We start from the raw sequence: 18,260 nt of genomic DNA, 5'->3' as shown, positions 1-18,260 counted from the left end.
AATTAGTTAAATCAGATTAGTAAATTTCTTTCTTATCTCTTTAATCTCTCTACCTTTTCCCCTCCTACTGCCTTGCATATTAAAGATGTTAAGTAATGATCTGAATTTTAAATCTTTAAAATTCCTTATTTTGTTATCTTGATTGCTTCCAAATTAATTTGGGAAATTTATGATCCAATAGCAGAGGAGTTGGGAAGATGCTCAAGCCATTTATAATCATTGTGGGAGGTGAGAATGTCATTTGAAACCACTGTTGAAATGACTAATGAAAGAAGATGATTCTGAAGGAAGTGTTGGAATGAAAATTTTAATGAGCAGATTTGCTATATAGAGAAGGCTAGAGAAAAATAATTGTTTAGTCATCATTTACTTATTCACATACTCATTAACAAATTTTTTTAATTAATTGTTTATTTTAATTGGAGGATAATTGTTTTATAATATAATGTTTTTTTCTGCCATACAACAATGTGAACCAGCCATAAGTATACGCATATCTCCTTCCTCTTGGTCTTCCCTACCACCCCACCATCCCACCCCTCTAGATCATCACAGAGCAAGCAGGTTGAGCTCCCTATGCTATATAGCAGTTTTCTACTGGCTGTCTGTTTTGTATATAATGTATATATTTCAATCATTAACAAATATTTGCTCACATCTAATAAATGCCAGGTACTGGAAATACAGTACCATTGTGGAGTTTGTATTCTAATGCAGTAGGAGTCTAAAATTGTGAGTTTTGGTTCTAGGCTACTAATGGTTGTTTTGGAATTCAATTTGCCTGGGTTATTAACTATGATGCAAAATAGTTTGTTGAGCCTTATACCATCCTTATTGTTACTAATAATCAAATTATTTTAATTTTAATCCCCTTGCAAAATAATACTACCAATAAAAACCGATTTTTTTTTCTTTCATAGCAAAATCGACTGAATTCATTTTCCTTGAGCTACACAGTTCTATTTCACAGAGAGAAGAATTGAAATTGAAAGACATTATGACAGAAATAAGTACAACCAATGGAGAATTAGAGCTTTCTTATCCATTGTCTTGGGTTCAGGCACTTCCTTTATTTCAGAACCTGTCTTCAAAAGAAAGTTCTTTTATTCATTATTACTGTGCTTCAACTTGTTCTTTCCCTGCTGCTACTACTGAAGAAATGAAGATGAAATCTGTGTCTCAGGTTAGCATATGATTAATGTAATTAGTGAGGGGGAGGGAAGCAGTTGGATAAAAATTCTTTCATTGAAATTAGCATGATTTTAGAATGCTATGCTTTGTCAAAGGTCACAGGAACCAACCTAAAGGAATTCCCAGTGCCAAAGCTAGAAACAGATCAACAAAATCAGTAATGATACGTGCAATTATTACTAGAGAATAAGATATATACCCTTTAATGTGTATTGATACATGTGATTAACTGAACAGATGAATGAAAACACAAATAATAAAAGGTGGGCAAGGGATAATTTTTTCTTAGAAAAATATTGCAATTAAAAAATGTAAAAGGAACAAGAGAAATATAAAACCACCACTAGAAAAATCATAGTTATGATTGTTGCAGGTAAGATCCATGGAGAGATGCTAAATTTAATGTGTGAAAACTTAAAGTAGGTCAGGATATGTGCATAATCTTAGTGTCTCACCTTAAATACTAATTACGAAAAAGAAGTAACTTTTTTCCTCCACTATAGTAACTTTACAGTGGAGAAATGTCACAGATATCACTTTAGCCCAAATGATCAAAGTTAACATTACCAGTAATAAAATATATTGATGTACCTGTCACATCATGCATGGAGAAGGGTATATCACTTCTATATTGTTTTTCTCAATATTTTATAACCTCAGTCTAATCATGAGAAAAATCAAACAAGCCCAGTTATAAAATAACTGACCAACAGTCTTAAAAAATACCAAGGTCATGAAAAATAAAGAAAGATGAAGGAATTGTAGGATCCTGAAACAAATTTATTACTGGAAAAAGTAGTAAAATCAAAATAAAGTCTGTAGTTTATAGTATCATACAACTTTAATTTCTTAGTTTTGATAATTGTACTGTGGTTTTTTAAAAGATGTTAGTATTAGGGGAATCTGTGACAGGCTTGCTAAATGCTAAGTCGCTTTAGTCATGTCTTTGAGACCCTATGGACTATAGCCTGCCAAGGTCCTCTATCCATGCTCTTCGAGGGGATCTTCCCCACCTAGGGATTGAACTCACGTCTCCTGCATTGACAGGTGGGTTCTTTACCACTAGCACCACCTTAGGAGAAGGCAATGGCACCCCTCTCCAGCACTCTTGCCTGGAAAATCCCATGGATGGAGGAGCCTGGTGGGCTACAGTCCATGGGGTCGCTAAGAGTTGGACACAGCTGAGCGACTTCACTTTCACTTTTCACTTTCATGCTTTGGAGAAGGAAATGGCAACCCACTCCAGTGTTCTTGCCTTGAGAATCCCAGGGACGGGGGTGCCTGGTGGGCTGCCGTCTATGGGGTCGCACAGAGTCGGACACGACTGAAGCGACTTAGCAGCAGCAGCAGCACCACCACCACCACCACCTTAGAGGCTTATAACTCTTATAAATCTAAGATAATCTTGAAACAATTAATGGTAAGTTTTAAAATGCTGTATTTATTTTTATAGGAGATTGTTAATATACTTATGGCTTATATATCTCTGCCAAATACCTGCAGAAAGAAAAGTGTTTAAGTTTTCTGTGATGGGGGCGTGTGCACACATACACATGCACTCACATGTGGGTTTGGTTATTTTAATCTGTTATTTTAAAGGTCTGTAGAAAGACACATTAGTGAAAGATAAGGTGTAAGACTTCACCACTGGCTTTTGCATAATATTGTAAAAATTTTGCTTGATAATTACACTGTATATACAAATTTGTATCATAGTTCTCCATTTAATAATAAAATATCGGTTTATGTTGTTATAAACCCTTATCAGTCTTTTAAAAACATTCCTACTACTTATCACCTCTTTTGTTCATTTTGAACAGCACTGATTTCAGATTCTAAAATTGTAAAACCCGGACCTATAAGTAACACTTGAGGTTAAACTTTGATCCATAGTACATTATCTTTTGCTCCAGAGTATTATTTTGATTTGATTATATCTTTGTAGAAATTATAAGAGTATATGTGTATGTATATAACTCACTGGTGTGTATTTCTTTTTGTCCCATTTTCTCCTACAAGTCTAACTTCTGACTTTGTCCCTTTGAGAGTTAATATGTATTTGTACGGGTATAAGGAGACCTTTTACTTTGCCTTTTTTTTTTTTTTTTTGGCGGGGGTCAGCCCTCAAATACAGATACAGCCAAGCCTACTTACACCTTACTGCAGAAGCAAAGCAGTGGTTGCTACTCGCTTTCTATTACTTCTAATCCAGATGAGGAATGGCGAGAAGTCAGGCACACTGGACCTGTTCAGAAGTATGTACTGTGTCATATCCTGTTTGTAATAGGGGGGCACATTAGTAGTTTTTATTCATGTTACTGATTTTAAGTATTTTACCTTTTTAAATGTTTTCAGTTTTGCTTTCTTGCTGACAGTTAATAATAAAAATAATCAAGAAAACAAGTCAATGCCACTTCACTTAGTTTTATGTTTTAAGAAGTCAGAAATGGTAGCCAAGATGTCAAATGTGTCAAAGCCTTTATTGAAAATATTTGAATAGAAGTATAAGGTTTTTAAGATTATATATCCCATATCTGAATATATGGTAGGAAAAGAGAAATTGCTTACTAAAGTGTGCCTCAATTTCGGGTACTTTGAAGTTTATCAGAACTTCCCTTCACAAGTTACTTCTTGCTCATATTTGGTCTTTCTTGTGTCTTCTTATGGTAATAAAGTAGAATAAGGCAGTCTTTGCATTTGAGAATAATTTCTATTCCTCTACATGATTCCTTTTCTCTGTTAAAAAACAAACGGACAGCACAGGATAGGGAAATAGTCATTAAATAGTTATTATCATTTTATGACTTAAAAATTTCCCATATTATTTAATTTAGGTGCAATGGTTACGAAGATTAAATCAATTGCAGTTGATTCTTACCTTCTTGAATCTTTCTAGTTCAACAAGTACATATTATACCTTTATTATTGACTATATTTGTACAGTGAGTACCACCCTGTCTGTTTCAAGATTATAGCCAGAATTTACAACTGCTCTTATTTCTGAACTTTAAGAGAGAGAACCAAAGGAAAAAATGCCTAATTAGTTGTCATTTTGTTTTCCACTTCTTTCTGGTTGTGATCTGATGGTTTATTTCCTTTATGTTCTCCTAAGTTTTATATTGTAAGCATGTTGTTATGGGAAACTTGCCTCCTAAGTTCCCATGTATTTCTTCATTGTCCAGCTGGTATAGGCTAGTTATTAGTAGGAGAACATAGTTTTTGACTGCTGACTGTTTTAGTCTTGGGTATTCAAACTTAACAGTGGAAACTGGAGCATAGGAGAATCTTATATGGTTTATTACTTCAGTTTGTTGAAAGTTAAATATTGTACAGAAGAGAGACATCCTCAGTGATAGTGAGATAACCTGTTGATTAGACAAAAACTGAGACTAGCCCACATGGGAAGGACTGGAAATGAAAAGATACTCAGTGACAGTAGTATTAGTAGCTTGTGAAAACAAAGGAAGGAAAATATAGTTGATTGTGTTGTGTCAGATATTTTACCCTAAGATTTTAGTTATTGAATACTACTGCCCTGTATTGTCCCAAAGAACAAATCCCTTTGAGACTAGAGTTTTCATTATTAATATATTTTACTTATATTTTTATTTTTTAAGGTTGATTGTATATCCTCCACCACCTACTAAAGGGGGTTTAGGAGTAACTAATGAAGATCTGGAGTGCTTAGAAGAAGGAGAGTTTCTTAATGATGTAATCATTGATTTCTATCTTAAGTAAGTACAGTGAAACATGATCATGTCACTATGTCATTTGTTTTACAGGTTTTGATGTGAATCTTAAAGTAAATACCTCTGAAGTATTTTAACTCTAGCTGAAAATAACCCACTCAAATTTCAGATTTGAAAAATTTTGTCTAGTGAAGTTTTCTACTGTTGACAAGTTGTTTCATTCCTTTACTTCCCATAGATACTGTATACTTCAGAAGAGTTATTCTTGTTTCATTTGTTTTCATTTTTGTTATTTGCTTGCTGTTGGTTGATACTTCTTTGACTATTTTGTGGTTCAGTCACTAAGTCAGGTCCAACTCCTTGCGACCCCATGGACTGCAGCCCGCCAGGCATCTCTGTCCTTCACCATCTCCTAGATTTTGCTCAAACTCATGTCCATTGAGTCAGTGATGCTTGATGCTTTGACTATAATATTATTGACGAAAGTACTTACATAATGACACATCATTTTGGAAACCAGGACGAAACAACTGTATAGTTCTTTATGTGTCCTTAAGCGCTGTAAAAGTTAACCAACATTTTAAGAATCTATATCACTATTCTATTACAGTTTTCAATTTTTTATATAGCCAATGAATTTATAAAATTATAGCTGAATGAATTTATAAAAAAGTTTTCTAAACTTTCATGCAGCGATAATTTGTCTCTTGTCCTCATTTTGTACTATATCCTTAGACCCACATTTCTAACATTTATTTTTCAAGATGTCTCCTGATTATTTCACTGACCATTCCCAAATCAATTTATTATCATCATATAATTTCAGCCCTATCATTTTAATAGTAGTGCTATCCTTATTCTAATAAGGATAAGACTTAAAAGTCTCACGTTACCATCTACTATTCTTCTTGGACTTTGTAGAATGAATCTCTATAAGTTCTATTTGGGTCTTTTAAAAAATATCTTTCATGTATGTAGCTTTTCGAATATATGGAATATAATTATTATATAATAACTTTAAAAATGTCTTTTTCTACTTATTCTAGCATCCTTGTCAGTTCTGGGTTGGTTTCAATTGACTGATCTTTCCCCTCATTATGAGTCATACTGTTTTTCTTTTTTTCTTTGCATGTCTGGTGATATTTTTACTGAGTGCTGGTATATTACTATAAATATTTTTAAATTTTGTTTTGAAACAGATTATTTGGAAAATCTCCGCCATGACCCATCCATATTGGGTGGCCCTACACACCATGGCTCATGGTTTCATTGAGCTAGACAAAACTGTGGTCCATGCGATCAGTTTGGTTAGTTTACTGTGATTGTGGTTTTCATTCTGTCTGCCCTCTGATGTATAAGGATAAGAGGGTTATGAAAGTTTCCTGATGGCAGAGACTGACTAAGGGGGAAACTGGGTCTTGTTCTGATGGGCGGGGCCATGTTGGGTAAATCTTTAATCCAGTTTTCTGTTGATGGGAAAGGCTGTGTTCTTCCTTGTTGTTTGACCTGAGGCCAAACTATGGTGGAGGTAATGAAGATAATGGTGACCTCCTTCAAAAGGTCCTATGCACGCACTGCTGCACTCAGTGCCCCCCACCCTGTGCAGGCCACTGCTGACTTTCGCCTCCTCCAGAGACTCTTGAACACTCATGGGCATGTCTGGGTCAGTTTCTAGTGGAGTCACTGCTCCTTTCTCCTGGGTCCTGGTGCACACAAGGTTTTGTTTGTGCCTTCCAAGAGCCTGTTTCCCCAGTCCTGTGTAAGTTCTGGTGGTTCTATGGTGGGGCTAATGGCAACCTCCTCCAAGAGGGCTTATGCCATACCCAGGTCTGCTGCATGCAGAGTCCCTGTCCCTGGGGCAGGCCACTGCTAACCCATACCTCCACAGGAGACACTCAGACACAGTTCTGGCTCAGTCTCTGTGGGTTGGGCATGCATTTTGTGCACTTTCCTGGTCTGAGCAGCTCAAGCAACCAGGATCTTGGAGAGTGCACTGTCCTAGGTGGGCCATGTGTCTTAATCACCTCCTTGGTCCCGGCTGCTTGGTTTCCTGGGTGTGCCATGAGAGCACTGTCTCAGTTGTGCCATATGTCTCCTGGAGAGCTGATCTCAGGCTGCAACCCTCCTGGTGGCTGTCAACCATCCAGGATCTCAGAAAAACTTGGTTAGCAGCTGGGAGCCTGCTCACAGTTTGATGGAAGGTGCCATCTCTGGGGTTTAGATTGCAGCAGCCCCTTGCCTTCCAGCTCTGGCTATCTGCCTGCCTTTCTGCCTCCGGGCGGGGAGGGGCCGGTATGCAGCCTGCTATCTCTCCTTGGGTATTCACTCAATCCTTTGTTCTGTCAGCAAGCCAGGCTGTGCCTTAGGTTATTAGGTTAGAGCCTTTGGTGGGAAAGTTCCTTTTCCACAGTTGCGGTTAGGCTTGTATTCTGTGGGTTTTCTTTTTTCTCTCCTGGTTATGTTGCCTTCTGAGATTCCAAAACTCCCCACAGACCCACCTGTGAGAAATCTGTATGCAGGTCAAGAAGCAACATTTAGAACTAGACATGGAACAACAGACTGGTTCCAGATAAGGAAAGGAGTACATCAAGGCTGTATATTGTCACCCTGCTTATTTAACTTATATGCAGAGTACATCAGCGAAATGCTGGGCTGGATGAAGCACAATGTGGAATCAAGATTGCTGGGAGAAATATCAATAATCTCAGATATGTACGTGACACTACCCTTATGGCAGAAAGGGAAGAACTAAAGAGCCTCTTGATGCAAGTGAAAGAGGAAAGTGAAAAATTTGGCCTAAAACTCAACATTCAGAAAACTAACATCATGGCATCCGGTCCCATCACTTCATGGCAAATAGATGGGTAAACAATGGGAACAGTGAGAGACTTTGTTTTTTTGGGCTCCAAAATCACTGCAGATGGTGACTGCAGCCATGAAATTAAAAGATGCTTGCTCCTTGGAAGAAAAGCTATGACCAACCTAGACAGCATATTAAAAAGCAGAGACAAAAAAAAAAAAAAAAGCAGAGACATTATTTTACCATCAAAGGTCTGTCTAGTCAAAGCTATGGTTTTTCTAGTAGTCATGTATGGATGTGAGAGTTGGACTGTGAAGAAAGCTGAGCACCCAAGAATTGATGCTTTTGAACTGTGGTGTTGTAGAAGCCTCTTGAGAGTCCCTTGAACTGCAAGGAGATCCAACCAGTCCATCCTAAAGGAGATCAGTCCTGAATATTCATTGGAAGGACTGATGTTGAAGCTGAAACTCCAATACTTTGGCCACCTGATGCAAAGAACTGACTCATTTGAAAAGACCTTGATGCTGGGAAAGATTGAAGGTGGGAGGAGAAGGGAACGGCAGAGGAAAAGATGGTTGGATGGCATCACCAATGCGATGGACATGAGTTTGTGTAGGCTCTGGGAGTTGGTGATGGACAGGGAATCCTGGTGTGCTACAGTCCATGGGGTTGCAAAGAGTCAGACATGACTGAGAGACTGAACTGAACTGATTTGGAAACAGTTCAGTGGTTTTAAACTCTTGCTTTTTAAGACTTATTAGGTAAGACCAACAGATTAATCCCCACTACTGAGGAAAGACCCTTCTGAATACGGTACTCAGTTTCTCATGAATTATGAGGTTTTCCAGCCTGGCTGGTAGCAACAGGCAGTATTCCTACAATGAATGCTGGGTACCATTCTCTCTACTTTTTTCAGGTAGTTCCTTTTCCAGTCTTAAGTGTCTTTCTTACATAATGCAGTGATCAGTATTCTGCTAAATTCTTGAGGAGGATGCTCTGCATATGTTTGGAGTTTTCTATCTATACTGCTTTTTCCTTTCCAATATTCTGATCTGCAAACTCTTGCTGCAGTAGCAGCAAGAGTATTTTCTGACTCTCAGCATCTCCTAAACTCAGGGAGTCTACATCTTTCATCTGGGTTATTGCTTTCTGTGTTGTAATCTGAAATGTATCAAGGCAGTAAGCTGAGGCAGTTATGGAGTTGACCATCTCTCAAGGGTCAGTATTCTTTGTTGCTGATGTGCTGTGTTTTAAAAACTATTGCTCCATGTATTTTGTTTGATTTTTTGCTTGTTTCAAATAGGAGTGTAAATCTGATCCCTCTTATTCCATCTGGGCTGGAAGTGAAGTTTCCATTGTCATTGACTCTTCACCCTCTCTTTCTTTTCTACATACTCAGTTGCCTGAGTAGTAGATTTCGTCTCTCAAGTTCATTTATCTGTCTCTGTCATCGATCTTTTTAGTATGCTTACTACTGCTAAGTCGCTTCACTTGTGTCCGACTCTGTGCGACCCCATAGATGGCAGCCCATCAGGCTCCCCCATCCCTGGGATTCTCCAGGCAAGAACACTGGAATGGGTTGCCATTTCCTACTCCAATGCATGAAAGTGAAAAGTGAAAGTGAAGTCGCTCAGTCGTGTCCGATTCTTTGCGACCCCATGGACTGTAGTCTACCAGGCTCCTCCATCCATGGGATTTTCCAGGCAAGAGTGCTGGAGTGGGGTGCCATCGCCTTCTCCATTAGTATACTTATCTTATCTAAATTATTTTTTTATATCCTTTGTCTTTGTTTTCCTGTTAAGTATATTATTATCACCATTATTATTCATAAACCACTTGATGAATGCAATTCTCATTAGAAACTTTTATTAATTTCTTATTACCTGTCAAAGTGAGTTCAGTCAAGCATTTGAGTGTTTTGATAATATGACACTAATCTGTATTTTCTGCCATTTACTAATAACCCTGTGCCTATTGCATAGTCCAGCAAGTGAAAGTGAAGTCGCTCAGTTGTGTCCGACTCTTTGCGACCCCATGGATGGTAACCTACCAGGCTCCACGGTCCATGGGATTTTCCAGGCAAGAATACTGGAGTGGGCTGCCATTTCCTTCTCCAGGGGATCTTCCCAACCCAGGGATCGAACCCAGGTCTCCAGCAAAATTAAATTATAAACAGTCTACTAAACAAAGCCCATTCCTTAGTCACTCTTCTGCCTTAATGCCCTGTTACTCTTGCTTCATGGAATTTTCTCTTCTTTATCTTAACATGTTAAAATTTTATTCCCCTTTGAAATTTTACTCCCCTTCCTCACAAGTGTTACCTTCTTGAAAACCTTTCCTGATTAAACAGGTATTATTAACTCTCATAATATCTTTTTTGTATCTCTTTTATGGTTCATATAATATTTTGCCTTATTTTAAAGTTATTGGTGGCGTTATGATGATTTTTCCTTCTAAAGGTTGAGCATCTTACATCTTACTAAGTTTTGTAGCCCTAAGTAGTGTCAAATTTATATTTTGTGAGATATATTAGATCATCTTTGGTGTTAATTTTGATGTATTTTATTGGAAATAATTACTAAAACTTTATTTATAATTTGATTCTAAGAGTATTTTTCTATACTTCTTTTTCACTGAGGTGCCTGTATCTCTGTCTCTTTGAATTCTTTTCAGAGGGGATCCTATGTTAATTTTTTAAACTACTTCCTAATTATTTTTAAAATTGAGGAATATCTTTCAAGTAGGGAAGTGCACAAATTTTAAGTGTACAGCTCATGAATGTTCACATATATATGTATCCATGTCATCATCATTCAGATTAAGATAAAAGAATACTTGGAGCACACCGAAGGCATTCTTTGTGTCTCCTTTCACACAGTATATGCTCTGCATGACCACATTAAAAAAAATTCAAACTGAATTTGTCTGTTATGCTTTTTTAAAAAAAGAAATTGCAAGGTCATTTTTGAACCTTTTTAAACTATTAAAATACCAGAGTTCTGTAAATATGAGAGATTTAATCACTAAGTGATTGAAATACAAGCTTGTGTTGAATTGTTTTATATGGAAATGGACTAATGATTTAGCAATTAGTAGTGTCTCAAGAGTTATTAAAGTTTCTCTAGATTTATTTAGGAATGTCATGGTTTTAGTTTTATATGTGATTGTATGATTTGATTAATATTTCCTTTTTACCCTCACTTTTCTGGGGCCAGGAACTTGTTTTTTCCCCCTCTTATTTAATGTTGCTAGTATAAATACGGTACTTAGCACATACTAGGAACTTAAGAAATACGTGTTAAGTAAATGAATGAGAAAATGGAAAATTTCGGCTTTAATTGACCTTGATAGAAGGTAAGGTAGTTAAAGAACAACAACAGCAAAAAAAAGATCTGAAATGAGAGCAAACTGCAAGATTGCTTTGACTCTAATTGGACATACAAATGAAGATTTTCAGAACTCATAAAATAATTGGAGGAAAACCAGGTAAAATCTAAAAATAACTGACTTTTGTGGTGTTGTTACTTTATAGGTATCTTATATTGGAGAAGGCATCAGATGAACTTGTTGAACGAAGTCATATTTTTAGTAGCTTTTTCTACAAATGCTTGACAAGAAAGGAAAATAATTTAACAGAAGATAATCCAAATCTTTCGTAAGTCAGTCTTCCAATATACTTAAGTTTTAAGAGGAAAGCATTACTATTTTGATGCTCCTAGCAAAATACCTTCTTACTGTATTTCCTAGAGTGAGCAGTATTACCACTTGTGCGTGTCCTGGGCCTGTCTGTTCTGAAAGGCATTTCTCACCCTTCCACTGTTCTGCTCCTCATCACAGGGAGGCTGACTCTTGCAGGTTGCATTTCCAATTGTCTGTTGAGAATATTGGAGGTTGGATGGCAAGGAAAGAAGATGTCAGGATGTTTCTTCCTTACCCTCTTTGCCTTGGGCAGTTATTTTGATAGTGATTCTAGTTCATTTGTGGGCCCTTCTTTCACTGGACAGGCAGAGCTCTAACTTTCATCTGGAGCCACTACTTCTTCACTCTCCCCTTCAGCATTGGGTGTAGCATTGTCCTACTGTGCCCAGCTCTGGTTGCCTCACTGATTGCCTTTTGTGGCTTTGCACTTTTTCTATCACCACTGTAGCCAATAATTTGCATTACATTTTATCTGTCTTAAATATATGTGATTTATTTTTTCCTGGTTGGACTCTCACTAACATACTACTATTTAATTAAACTGAGGTAACATTATAAAAAATGGCACCCCACTCCAGTACTCTTGCCTGGAAAATCCCATAGATGGAGGAGCCTGGAAGGCTGCAGTCCATGGGGTCGCTGAGGGTCGGACACGACTGAACGATTTCACCTTCACTTTTCACTTTCATGCATTGGAGAAGGAAATGGCAACCCACTCCAGTGTTCTTGCCTGGAGAATCCCGGGGACGGCGGAGCCTGGTGGGCTGCTGTCTATGGGTTGCACAGAGTCGGACACGACTGAAGCGACTTAGCAGCAGCAGCAGCAACATTATAAAAAATACTATGTTTGTGCCCACAATTTAGCTGAATTTCTGTCCAAGTATTTTTTTGATTAATTCTAAAACTTACAGAGCAGTGGTTCAGTTCAGTCACTCAGTTGTGTCCGACTCCTTGGACCCCATGGACTGCAGCACGCCAGGCCTCCCTGTCCATCTCCAACTCCCAGAGTCCACCCAAACTCATGTCCATTGAGTCGATGATGCCATCCAACCATCTCATCCTCTGTCATCCCCTTCTCCTCCCACCTTCAGTCTTTGCCAGCATCAGGGTCTGAGCAGTGGTTAGGGATAGGCAAAAAAGAATAAGGAGTGATTTTTTTTTAATCTTAGCAGTAACTTGAATAGTTGTGAGCAGAGAGCCATTTCATCTTTCTCCCCACCCCTAATACTCTGTGTAATAATCTGTGTGGTAAGAGTTTTTATTTTTTTTTAAAAGTTAATGTAAACATCTTTCTACCACTTTACAAGGTACGTTTTTGTACATTATTTCTTCCCAAAACAGTGATTTTAGATATGTAAGGCATTTTTCAGATGAGGAAGCAGGCCAATGAAGATTGTCAGAATTCTGATAAAGTGACAGACTGATGGTACTTAAATCTTTATCTTTTAACCGCTGGTCCAGAGATGTTTTTGTTTCACTTGATGGCCTTCAATAAGATGGCTGTGAGAGTTGTTTCATTCCATTAAAATAATAGGAGCAATAAGCAACTAAAAAGATGATTAAATGGGGAAACTGAGTTTGTTGTGTTGTTGGAGAAAAAGAATAGCAATAGAGAGAGTATTAACATTTATTGAGTACCTGCTTGGAACCAGGACAGTGAACATAAGGTTATTGTTTGATTCTACAATAGTCTTATGAGCTAAATGGCCATTGTTGTGAACTGAAGCTTAAAAAAGTTAGATAAGTTATCAGAAGTTGGATATAGCTTTCTGATGTCAAAGTTCAAGCTCTTTCTCTTATTTATAGTATTGCAGCTGTATAATTTATGGTCTAAATTGGAACACTTGAGTGAATAAAAGGAGGCTCTATTAATAGCTACATTGGGCAACCTGTGTATATTGGTTGTATACCTAGACAAACTGGAATGTGTGGTCATCCATATTTTGAGTGTCTTTATAGGTTTGAAATTTGTGCTGGTAGACAAGGCCTTCCAGGATCAACTAAGAAGAAAATCACAGTATGAAAATATTCCTTATAATTAGGGTTAACAGAGGGGGATATATGGAAGGGGAGGATGTAGTAAACAAATTAGATATTTAACATTTCTCATGCCCTCCTCTTTTATTTTATGTGTATTGAAATTGATGGTTGGCACCCTACACTTAATCCCACATTTTGTATTAAGATTACTAGTCAGTGTGGAGATTATGCAGTTGGCATACCTACTTAGAAACTGAGGAAATGAAAATGTAGATTCTGCTGTATTAAAAATTTGTTTTTGGTTAAAAAATTAGAAAAAACTTAAATGTTATTTGCCTGATCATATATAAACATAAGACAAAAATAAATTAGATGAGTGACTTCTTCCAGGGTAAGAGAGATACTACATGTATCTTATGCATAATATATCTTCATATACACGTACCCATATACATATGAACACATACATACATATACACACACCAATACTCATACTAATGCTTGGCTAATGTGTATATAGTTAGTATTCACACAAAGAACTGCTACAGATTGGCTTAAAAAAAAAAAAGAATCCAGAAACAAACTTGCAAGTGATACAAACCATAATTTATGGCCAATGAATCCTACAGGAAGCTCAAGCTATTAACGTTAGGAAATAGCAGACTAAATGATAGACACAGTCATCACTGTGGTTTATGAGATTCAGCAAGATCCAGTTCTGTCCATCTCCCTAAACTCGTCTCACAACATCCTCTCCCTTCATTTACTATACTTCAGCTCAGCCTGCCTTCTTTTAGTTTTTGAATATGCTAAGCTCTTTGCTGTTTTCTGACAGAAATTTCTTCTCCTGGCACTTTTTTTTTTTTCTGTCCTGGTACTTCTTAGTTTATTTTAAAACTATTTCCAATAATTTTTATATTTGCTTTTTTTCTTTTCAGTTTCTCATTCTAAAATATAAGCTCCATAAGGTCGGGGACTACATCTGTCTTTTTTTCTACTCTATACCTGGTACATTTTGCTCAGTTCTTAGAACGTACTCGGAACTCAAAACAAAAGATAATAATGTATGTTATTGAACAAGGAGGGAACTGTTAATTGAGAATTTTCCAGTTAGTTAGGAACAGAGTGTAAGAGATTATATTGTGGCCCTATATTCCCTCTTATCATCCTTGCTCCATCCAAAGTCTGATGTATTCCCAGTGACGTAAGGTTAGCATAATCAGGAAATTTATCAAACACCAACATAAAACAAAAGAAAACCAGCTGTCTCTTAAGATTTTTCAAATGGAAAACAAAGAGATTCTGTACTAGGTAAAAATAATTATTTATAATCATTGTAATGGTTGGATCACTTTGAAATAAGAAAATTGGTAAACATATGACTCATTATTTTACAAAGTTGTTCTTTTGCGTGGTGTCTGATTCCTACCACATCTTTTAGCCCATTCTGGATTCCATTTTACTCCCAACATCTACTCCCGTGAGTTTGGTTAGATATTCTCATGGACAGGGATAGAGCAAAGATATCTGTTTCCTGTGTTACTTGGTATATAAATATATAAGAACAAACCATTGTTTGTTTAATTTTCTAACTAAAAAGAGGTCCTTCCTAGGACTGAGCCAAATATCATACCATAACCTCCTTTATGCAACTGTGAAATGCCATCCCTTTCCTAGAACCTTTTTTGACATCCAAACTTGGTTTGATATCTTCCTTCTTTAACTCCCTAATGACATAAAGAAAAGGAACTATTATTTGTGTGTGCCAACCTTTTTCTTGATGGTTTTCTTAGATGCCATCACCATAATTCATTTGTATCCCTTATGAAACTTACATTTTAGTTATTTGTTGTTGTTTTTTTTTCTGTCTTCATTATTTTGTAAATTCCTTTAAGGCAGTGTGAGTGATTTTCATTATTACGAATCCAATATTAAAGAAATAAAATAAAAGATGGATGGTGCATATGCTTAACTCGTTGTCCTATGATGTTCTTTTTTTTTTTTTTTTTCTTTGATGTGGACCATTTCTAAAGTCTTTATTGAATTAGTTACAATATTGCTTCTGTTGTACGTTTTGGTCTTTTGTCCAGGAGGCATGTGGAGTCTTAACTCCCGGAACAGGGATCGAACCTGCATCCTCTGCATTGGAAAGCAAAGTCTTAACCACTGAACTGCCAGGGAATTCCTTGTTCTATAATATTCCTATAAATGAGATAAAGGGAGAAGAGTTTCATCTTTAAAAATTTAAGAATATATACCTCATCCCTCCTCTTCCGTTAAGTTTTAACAACTCCCTCATCACACATACAACATTTAGACAGTTCTGTTAAGGTTTAATGATAGTATTTTATATCAGAATAAATAGGTATAGCTGTTCATATACAGTTGTTCCCAGACACTTTTAGAATCTCTAGAGCATTTTATGAATTGCTGCCTTTCTCTTATCCATTATTTTATGTTTATAAATAGTGGTCATATTTAAAAACAGCCAGATGTTAATAAAAGCACATTTTCCAGTCTGTTAAATATTATGTATCTTGAAGAAGATGGTTAAATAAACTAAAAGTAGCATTTTTCAGTGTATAAAATGACTCTTGAAATTCTTATCTTAAATTTTGAATTTTTTGTCTACCAAATATATCTATCTTTTTATTCCCAGAATGGCTCAGAGAAGACATAAGAGAGTAAGAACATGGACTCGTCACATAAACATCTTTAACAAAGATTACATCTTTGTGCCTGTAAATGAGTCGTGAGTATTTCAGATTATTTTTTTTTAAAAATTGGAGGGTGGAGAAAAGTACTTTGTGCATTTTTAGATTAGTAATCAGTAAAAAAGTATGGGTATATCAATCAAGGTGTTACGTTTAAATTTTTTCTAAGGAAGTAGCTAAAATAAATGAGATTATTTGTCTTGGATTTTGGTTTGACAGTGCTGATGTTGTATATAGTAAAAAAAATAAAATGACAAATGCCCACAAGACTATAATGACTGAGGCATATAGTTTTTTTTTTGGAGGTGAGGGGTACTCAAGAAAAGATTTTCTAAACAAAAAAGAAAAAGCATTCAGGGTGAATCTTCAAATATTTAAGAGAACAAACTCTTTAAGCACTAAAAGAAAAAAAGATGATGCTGTAAGTCTGTTTATTTATTAAAGCAAATCCTCAGCAGGAAATATTAATTATATAAAAGTAAGTTTGAATTACTCAGATTTTACCCTAAGAAGTCGTAGTACTTTTTAAATTAGTTGTGAAATGTTTGTTCAGATATTACAGTGAACTTCTTCAGAATTAATATTTGTCATACCCACCTTCTCAGCTATAGTTCTAGAACATATTCTTCTATATTGTTTAGATTTTGTGTTAAGATTATATTTCTTTTTCAACAGGTCTCACTGGTATCTTGCAGTCATTTGTTTTCCATGGTTAGAAGAAGTTGTATATGAAGATTTTCCACAAACTATACCCCAGTACTCCCAGGCTGAGGAATCCCACCATGACAGCAGAACAATAGGTGATAAACTTAATGTGGATCATATTTTTAATAATGATGGCAAAGGTAAAATGATTATAGAGAACAATATGAGGTTGCAAGGTTGTATAAATAGTATAATTATTTTTTATCATTTAGTTTATTAGAATATCTGAAATTTTCATGTAGACTCATGTATAAACAAAATGTAATTTTAAAGTTATACTGTTAAGTTTATCATAGCACTTTTTATAAAATATTCTTGCTAAGAATTCATATCATGTATCTTCAGGCATAACTTGAAATCTACTCTTTTTTTCTTTCTCTTGGTATAAATCAAGACAGGTTGTGTCGACACTTGTAATTTTATTAGGTAATATAGGGGTCTCTTTCTTCCATGATTTTTATGTTGCAACCCAGATAGATCTTAAGTAGGTAAATAAGCCTACTTTCTTTGAGAAAAAAATCAAACTATATTTTATAGCTGTAGCCTAAGCAGCAAGCACAATTAATATTAGTCATTAACATTAATACTAGCCAAAGCCTGTATCTTTTGTGGGAGAAAGAAAAACTGAAAAAATAACTGATTATTTTCAATTTTGTCTAATTCTCCTGTGCTGTAAAAGTTTATTTATGCAATACCCTATGATCATGTGTTAGAAGAATTATTACTAGGCGAATTAATGGACCTCTGCGTTAAAACAGCAGAGATTTTGATAAATGAGCATTCTATGAAGGTTGTCTTTTTATAGGAAACTGGCCCAGCTAACTGGTATTTCAAGATTTGGCTGTAGGGTTTATGTATTGTCTGATGACAGCTGATTAAGCATTGTCTGTTTTATCTATCACTTGAATTTTTTTGTAATATTAACCATTAAAAAAAATCGAGTAGTTCCCAGGTATTCTTTTTCCTTTAACTACTAGTGTGCATACACATTACATTTTTTATCCCTCTACTTTGTAGTAGACATAAAATAAACACACATAACTGTTTTGTTATTTCTAACTAGATAATGATCTGCATACTTCTTCCGCACTGTCCTCAGGTACAGAAGATTCTCAAGTAAGTGTGTTTTTATAAATGTGAAGGGAGGAAAACTCATGAATATAACAATTCTCTCTCTCAAATAAGGCTTAGCTAGGTAGGCTATGACAGATACAGGTGGACCATATGATTAAATTATGCTGATTTATGAGAAGGCAGTGGCAGCCCACTCTAGTACTCTTGCCTGGAGAATCCCATGGATGGAGGAGCCTGGTGGGCTGCAGTCCATGGGGTCACTAAGAGTCTGACACGACTGAGCGGCTTCACTTTCACTTTTCATTTTCATGCATTGGAGAAGGAAATGGCAACCTACTCCATTATTCTTGCCTGGAGAATCCCAGGGACGGGGGAGCCTGATGGGCTGCCGTCTATGGGGTCGCACAG

General features: G+C 36.2%; 1 protein-coding gene across 11 annotated transcripts in view; it reads left to right on the top strand.

The window, feature by feature from the left end:
- SENP7 (SUMO specific peptidase 7) overlaps window positions 1-18,260 on the top strand; it is a 184,679-nt gene that overhangs the window by 154,265 nt on the left and 12,154 nt on the right. For 10 of the 11 annotated variants that reach the window (XM_059874759.1, XM_005201227.5, XM_025001795.2 and 7 more), the window contains 7 exon segments: window positions 921-1,183; window positions 3,313-3,446; window positions 4,809-4,925; window positions 11,213-11,335; window positions 16,019-16,111; window positions 16,749-16,873; window positions 17,842-17,894. In XM_059874759.1, the coding sequence (XP_059730742.1) occupies window positions 921-1,183; window positions 3,313-3,446; window positions 4,809-4,925; window positions 11,213-11,335; window positions 16,019-16,111; window positions 16,749-16,873; window positions 17,842-17,894 (908 nt within the window). 11 annotated transcript variants of the gene reach the window in all.

Source organism: Bos taurus, chromosome 1, assembly GCF_002263795.3.
Source record: "Bos taurus isolate L1 Dominette 01449 registration number 42190680 breed Hereford chromosome 1, ARS-UCD2.0, whole genome shotgun sequence".
Taxonomy (NCBI): Eukaryota; Metazoa; Chordata; class Mammalia; order Artiodactyla; family Bovidae; genus Bos; species Bos taurus.
Note: the sequence above shows the minus strand (reverse complement) of the source record. Positions and strands in the feature narration are given on the sequence as shown.